This window comes from Passer montanus, unplaced genomic scaffold (assembly GCF_014805655.1).
Source record: "Passer montanus isolate IOZ18808 unplaced genomic scaffold, ASM1480565v1 scaffold153, whole genome shotgun sequence".
In the NCBI taxonomy this organism is placed as follows: domain Eukaryota; kingdom Metazoa; phylum Chordata; class Aves; order Passeriformes; family Passeridae; genus Passer; species Passer montanus.
In genome coordinates, this window is record NW_024362385.1 from 8,771 (window position 1) to 16,416 (window position 7,646).

General features: G+C 50.5%; 1 protein-coding gene across 1 annotated transcript; it reads left to right on the plus strand.

The window, feature by feature from the left end:
• Nucleotides 1-3,937: 3,937 nt before the first annotated feature.
• Nucleotides 3,938-6,266, plus strand: LOC120498862 (acrosin-like). The gene is made up of 5 exons (XM_039702050.1): nt 3,938-4,116; nt 4,415-4,680; nt 4,951-5,096; nt 5,574-5,720; nt 6,123-6,266. The coding sequence occupies exons 1-5, from the start codon at nt 3,938-3,940 to the stop codon at nt 6,264-6,266; spliced, it is 882 nt and encodes a 293-aa protein (XP_039557984.1).
• The last annotated feature ends 1,380 nt before the right edge of the window (nt 6,267-7,646 follow it).

Here is a 7,646-nt window from a genome sequence, read left to right on the forward strand (position 1 = left end):
CAAAAGCAGGCCTATTTCCTGGTTTTTATGGGTGCACCCTGTTTTTGGCTCTCAATCACAATATGCCACAAAAAATGAAACTTTTGCCGACCTACTAATTGTGCAGGGAACCAATCTGCAGATTTTTAGTTGACAAAAAAAAGAAGAGCTCTCTTACCTATCCTTCGATCCAGCGAGGTCTCATGGTCCTTGGTTGTTGATGGATTCCCGTTCCCTTCTGATCCAGCCCGTGATCGATAAAACAACCCTCTTCCCTTCCCAATTTCCCGGGGGTTTTGGGCTGGTGTGTGTGCTTTCTAACAAGTTTTTCACCCGCTTCCCCTGCAACTGACCACTTTCCTCACGGAAGAGTGGTACTGCGATCTTGGGATCCACACTCGCTTTGTGATAGTATCACGTCTCGTACACACACTTGATGACTCCCTACTCAACCACACGATACAAACAGTTTGTTATCCTGTGTGGAGTCTTTCAACTTGTTTTGACTCTAAAACCTTAAAAAAAAATAGATAACTTTTTACTCATAACAAAGTGATACCTTAAAGAACCTAGAAACAAAACAACACACTTTCCACATAATGTTAGTATAGGAGGTAATATTAAGGCTGATCTTTATTGGAGGCCTCCAGTGGCAGATATGGCAGATCACCATAGAATTCCTCCCCTTCGTGGGGTGAATACAGTTTTATAAGCTTAATAAATTAGCATATTTGACAAAAATCACCAATTAGGACCACATGGTGAAGTAATTCCTCCCTCGATTCAACAGTCTCTAATTCCTCCCCCAAACAGATGGAAACTAAATTTTGTTTATGAAAATGTATCTCAAAGAGCTGTTTCTAGCCTTGGTTCCCATGAAGAACCAATATAGGTTAAGGGGCCTTATACTCTCCAGGGCTTGGAGCTCTGACATATGTTTTCTCTTTCTGCTTAGAGAAAAGGTAGGGAAAAGTACTGGAAAAACTAGCCACAGATATAACAACAGGCTGCAGAGTTACAAATATATGTGTAAAGAACACAGAGAATATATGAAAGAAAAAAGGCAAAAATCAATCTGGCATCTCCAGGGCAATGGTGTCCTGTCTCACAGCAGGTGGCACTCCTCCCTTTGTGTTAATCAAGATGGGCTGTGCTGAGAACAACCACCCCACATCTGTACTGATCCTTGCCACCCTGGCATAAGCTTCTTCAAATATTTCTTGAGGTACATTTCAGGGGCTGCCTGGTCACTAAAGACACTGAGTGAAAGAGTGTCACTCAGGGCTGGGGATGGCCGTTACCCTGTCCAGTGAGCAGACCAGCTTGGTGTCGCCCAATCATCCTGGAAGAACCTTATTGCACTCTCTTGGCAAAATTCTGCTGCCCAAACAATTTCTCCCAGTTCTGCGCAACCTCAGCCACAGACATTTCCTCACCTAGACCAGGGATATTTCCCATCACATCAAACACCTCGAGGCATGTGAAAGCCCTTTCTGAAGGAGTCCCTCATGAAGGGACTTCCACCCCCTTCTGTGTGTGCCCAGGGACCCTAGCACCCATTGTGTGGCATGAGGGACACAAGGCTCTCCCTGTGCCTGTCTCCAAAAGCCTTTGAACAGAGACTTGAGTGTCCTAGCAGAGACTGAGGGCCCCCCACCTCGCACCTTACAGGGGCCTCCACAACTCCTCTGTGGCCGTCTTATGCTGATCGTGCTGTGCATGCCTTCTCCACCCTCTACCAGTGATTTCACCAAATCTGCACCAAATGCCACAATAATAGAAAGGCTCAAATTCACCCTTATAATTTACACAGAATCTGCACACGAAATTTTAACACTCCCCATTCGGCTCCTTCCTGCTCTAAAGATCCCAGGTGAACTCAGCAGTACCTGCTCTGAAAGACAGAGGCTCCAGCAGTACTGCCCTTGGGCTGCCAAAGTACTGAGGAAACTCCCCTGTGTGACCATTTTGGAAATGCAGGTGGCTCCAATGAGCCGATGGTTGTCCTGTTTGATTCCCTACCCACGCCACTCTCACCCAGTCAGAGCAGTCTTCCATACCCATCCAGCCTCAGGATTCCCCCAGCAGACTCACAGAAGTCACATTCCATAAACAGCCCCTGGCTCCTGCTGCAACGCTGTGTTCTTTCAAATCCCTGGCCAGTGCCACAGCTCCCTGTGCTCTCTGTTATGCAAAGTGTGGGCAGTTCACAGCCTCTGGTCCCAGGCTCCTGCCAGCCAGAGCTCAATCTGCAGCTGGCGCTGCAGCTGCACACCCAGCTCCCTGCCCCAAAGGGATTCCTCAGCTGCTGCCTGCCCTAGGGACTGCAGAGCCTCATCCTGCAAGAAGAGGGCCCTAAAGAAAGCAGCAGAAAACCTTCTTACAAGGGCAGGTTCTCACAGGACAAGGGCCAATGGCTTTACAGTGACAGAGAATAGCTTCAGCTGAGATCATATGAAGGAATTCTTGACTGTGAGGCTGCTGAGATACAGGCATTTCAGAGCAGCTGTGGATGCCTGTTTTTCATGTAGGCAGGGTCAGCACAGAAGACACAGACACCAACTGCAGGAATAAATGTAATTTACTATAATTTGAAACTACAAAAAATTGCAAATGGATAAGTAAAGAGGACATCAAATCATTAGCAAATATTTACAAAAGGGTAAGATAGGCAATGCATCTAATCGTAATTATAAAAGACGTCCTACATTGAGGAAGAAAGACACATCACAAGTTACCCGAATCCTTTACCATCACCCCGGCCTGCCCATCAGCTCAGGGAAGTCATTTTCATGGCAAAGGACAGGGGAACCACTGACAGCAACTGGGAAATCCTGCAGGTGCCTTCCCCTACAGGCAGTGAGATTTCTGACTGGGCTGTGAGAGGTTTTTATACTGTGGCATAAGCAAGATACCAAAACTACTTCTGCAGTAAAATCTGGCTTCATTTTCCTAATGGTATGCTCCCAAGGCCTGGGAGGGCTCCAGGAGAAACCAACAGATTTGTCTGTGATCCCACACCCAAAAAAAAATGCCAGATGTGGCCTTGTCCAGTTCCTAAGTATGGAAAGGTAAATCCATGTTTCTCGACTTAGTGGATATAGATAACATTTGTTTTAAAGGTCCATATAGTGGCCAATTTTGGCTAAAGGCCTCTTCTTCAGGCCTTAGTCAGGACCTGTTCATCAGGACTTAGTACTTCAATGCCCCATCCCTCAAAGCATTCAAGGACAGCTTCTGGGTCAAGATGTGTACACTGTGGACAGCTGGGTCTAGTGCAAACCATCGCACCATGCCCAAGGCAAGGGGGTCAGAGCTAGATGATCACCAAGGTCCGAGCCAACCCAAACCATTCACTGGTTTCTCATATAGTTCTGTGGACCCTGTGCCACAGAACTCTGCAGTACCCAGAACATGGAACCCACCCCTCTGTGACATCAGCCCCAGGACCAAGGGCACCACGGCTGCTGTGGTCACTACGGCTGTGGCTGTGTTGCTGCACGGAGCCCTCAGTGCTTGCAGCTGACACATGCCTCTGGCAGCCATGAATTGCTTTGGCCTCCTCATCCTGCTGACCATGGCTGGACTGGCACACGGGACATGGGACAACTGCGGGTAAGTGGGCCCAGGCCCTGGGGGGGAGCCACTGCAGCACCTGCGGCCTTCCCTGGAGGGGTCCCGCCTTTCCTCCATGGCCGGACCACAGCTTCCCACCCCACACAGGGAGCCTCAGCTCCTTGCCAGCAACCAGGTGCTGGCACGGACAGACGCGCACGCCTTGGGCTTCCCTGGCCTGCTGTGCGTGCAAGGCCTTGTGGGGAGGGCAGAGGGTTGAGCTTCAGCCTGAGCCACAGCAGGCCATGAAGCAGCATGGAAATCACTTATTGCTTGCAGAGGGACCTGCGGACTCCGAGCCGTGGTGTCTGACTACGGCCTCATGACGTACTACTATGGTGACATGGCTTACGACTCCGGCATGACACGCATCGTGGGTGGCACCGGTGCCCTGCCAGGGGCCTGGCCCTGGATCGTCAGCATCCATCACCCCTGGGTACCAGACCCAGGGCATTGGTGTGGAGGGTCACTCATCAGCACACAGTGGGTCCTCACAGCAGCCCACTGCTTCGACAAGTTTGAGTAAGGAGGAGCAAGCAATTGGGACATCCCCACAATCCCAGCAGTTGCCCTGTCAGCAGCATCACCTGCTACTCCCATTCCCTTTCCTCTCAGGCAGCCAGGCTGCCACACTGCTCAGGAGAAGCCTGGGCTTTTGCCAAGGCTTCCTAGCAGCTTCCAGCTTGATATTCCCCCAGCCTAAGTTGTGTGAGGGCACTCATTCCTGCCAGAGCATTGCTCCCTCTCTGCCTTTCCAAGCCAAGGTCTGGCAATTGCGGGGCTGCTGTGGCACATGGTTCTCTCTCCATCTCCTTTCCAGTAACATCAGCCTGCTGTACGTGATGATTGGGGCCACCCAGTTGACTCAGCCAGGCCATGGGGCACAAATGCGCAGTGTCAAACAGGTGCTGATTCACGAGTACTACAATCCTGCTGACATGAGCTACGACATCGCCCTGCTGGAACTGGACCATCCTGTCCAGTGCAGCCCCTACATCCAGCTGGCCTGTGTGGCTGACCCCACCCTAAGAGTCTCAGAGCTGCAGAACTGCTGGGTGGCTGGCTGGGGTGCCACTGCTGCAAGATGTGAGTTTCAAGAGTGACTTCTGGGCCAGCTCAGCACACTGGGGAGAGGGTTTGGGCTTCCCCACAGCAGAGGCCAAAGCCAGTCTTCAGGATGTACACTCCTGCAGAGATGGGCCTGGCCTGTTCCCCAGAGCCTGGCACTAGGGTCACAACACCCCAGTGCCTCTGCAGAGGCAAAGCCATGCCCTACAGAAGAGAATACCCTTCCCAAGTAAGGAGAGGAGAATGGGCAATGTGGTGCTCAGGGTTTATTCCTTTCTCTGCTCACAGCTCAACAATCAAGTGATCACCTGCAGGAGGCCAAGGTCCAGCTCATCGATGTCCAGCTCTGCAACAGCAGCCGCTGGTATGCGGGGGAAATCCACACCCACAACTTGTGTGCTGGTTACCCACAGGGCCTCATCGACACCTGCCAGGTAGGAGTGTGCCACAAGCCACTCAGCCCCCAACAGCACTGGCAGCCAGGGCAGCACCACCCCAACACAGCCCAGGGCTTGCTTTGCCCGGCCACTCAGTCGCCCTTCCAGCCCCAGCTCGCCCCCCGACTGCTCTGGGGGCTTCCCACACACTCCCCATCCACACCTGCCTGCCCAGGACTCCCCTTGTGCCAAAAGCCCAGAAAGTCCAGCTAGTGCTCTTGGCAGCACAGAGGTCCAGGTGCCAAACGTCCATCCTCTGCACATCCAGGAGTCCTGTGCAGGGACAACACAGAGAGCCCTACCCTTTAGGACCCCATGCCATTCACAGCCAAGCTTCTGGAGGCTCCAGCCCCTGAGCAGAGCTTTCCTCTGCCCAGAATACAGCTCTGGCAGGAGCTGTGAGAGAGAAGGAGACAGCCCCAGTGCTGGCAGGTGCCACCAACACCATCTTAATCCTCTGTGCTCTTGCTGCAGGGTGACAGTGGTGGCCCTCTCATGTGCCAGGACAACAATGCTGACCACTGGTGGGTTGTTGGAGTAACCAGTTGGGGAAAAGGCTGTGCCAGAGCAAAGCAGCCTGGAGTCTACACCTCCACTCAGCACTTCTATGACTGGATTCTGGTCCACACAGGCACAAAGACACTTGGAAGGGGTTCTCCAACATCACAAACCTGGAGTCATTTTTTGACGCCTCTCCTACCAACTCTGAGACCATTGCCAACACGTCCCCTTCCCACTCTTAAGCCATGGCCGCCAACACGACCCTTCCCCCCTCTTAAGCCATGGCCAACACGACCCCTTCCCACTCTTAAGCCATGGCCAACAGTACTTCCCACTCCTAAACCATGGCCAACACAACCCCCTATTCCTAAGCCATGGCCAACGCCCCTTCCCACTCATAAGCCATGGCCAACTCCACCTCCCACTTCTAAGCCATGGCCAACACCCCTTCCCACTCCTAAGCCATGGCCAACACAACCCCCTCCTCATAAGCCATTGCCGACACCAATCCCTTCTCAAAAGCCTTGGCCAACAACACCCCCCACTCCAAAGCCAACACCATTGGGTGAGGTTAGCTCCTGCCCATTTCCACTCAACAAGCTGGTAGACTTCTTTACTAACGTGAAGAAGCTCCTTCATGAGGTCCTTGGACAAACCACAGCTTGAGTGGCAGAACAGGCAGGATCCATAGCACACTGCAGTGCATCGCAACCATTTCCTGCTGGGGCAATGCCTGCTGATCCAAAGGCAGCCTCAGGGGCAAAACCCTGCTCTGTCCTGCCCACACTCCTCTCCGGTGTGCAGGCAAACACTGGACTTGACTAAGCTATTGAAATAAAACACCTGTGCTCAAAGTGAACCAGATTTTCAATGCAATTCCAACTCGTGGGTAAGACCTATTAGACACAAAGGGACTGAGTGGCTCCAAAGAACTGCAAAGTGCGTGGTCAGAGAGGAGAGTGCTCTGAGCCACCATGGGCTGGAGGAACCTGCTACATGAAGCCTAGGAAGAAGATAGGAAAATATTTTTGTTAAGGCTCAAGTATTTGTTGAAAACTCCTAGGAGACATTACTGCCTCACTGCAGTAAAGATAAATTCCACCCATAATAACCATTTGTGAGAAGTGTTGCTTTTTTATGACACTGACACTTCTCCCTTATGTCATTTCCCACTCTCCTCAGTGGCAAAATAGGCATTGTGCTTTGCAATACAGATGCCAATGCTAACACTTGTATTTTTTCATTTATCTGGTCCAATTTTCACACCTCACCGGTGTCTGAAATGTGCTTTATTCTCTTAAAATCCTAATAGAAGAGGAAAAATTAGGGGAAGGAATTGAAAATCCCACACACAGAGCACACCTTGAGCTGTGGTGTTCATAAGCACAAGTAAACCCAAATTTCCATGTCTCGTTGTCATTCAGAATTGAGTGAAGCTGAAGGCTCTCATCCCTATCCAAGCTGGTTGCAGCCAGCCCTTATATCTACTCTAAATCTATGGTTTCCATTTAAAACCTGGCCCTATACCTACAGAACCTACTAAGTTTAAACCGAGTAAACCAATACTGTCACGCCCTTAATCAATAGCCTGCTGAAAGCACTTGCATTCAGTGCAAGTCATCCTTTGCATTGTGCCTAGCACCAAAACACAAAGCCACCGGAGGAAAAGGAAAAAAAAATTATTATGCCATGTATTATTCATGCCATGGCACAGATTCCACCTGTCTTCCATCTCAATAAGTACCACAATCCAAAACACTTTCCTGCCCCCATGCATTTAAAGCCCATGCCCGCTCCCCACACTGCTGCATCTCCCAATAAACACTCCCAGCCTCTCCATCCAAATCACTGACAGCTCACGTAAGTGTAATTCAATCTATGTTAATTTTCCAATTAATCCAGTATTATTCTCTCCAACATTCTAACTCCAGCTGACATGAAAAGCAGGCAGTCATTTGTACACTGAGATGGCAGAACAGCTGAATGCTTAATTACCTAAGTAGCTCAATTCACTGATGATTATTAAATCCTAGAAAGGCTTCCAAA

Bases quoted from the DNA above. Each gene is read 5' to 3' on its own strand.
- LOC120498862 (XM_039702050.1), top strand. From the start codon at position 3,938: ATGGCTTACGACTCCGGCATGACACGCATCGTGGGTGGCACCGGTGCC. The intron at 4,681-4,950 runs GTGAGTTTCAAG...CTCTGCTCACAG, and splicing joins GGGTGCCACTGCTGCAAGAT to CTCAACAATCAAGTGATCAC. The intron at 5,721-6,122 runs GTCCACACAGGC...CCTTCTCAAAAG, and splicing joins ACTTCTATGACTGGATTCTG to CCTTGGCCAACAACACCCCC.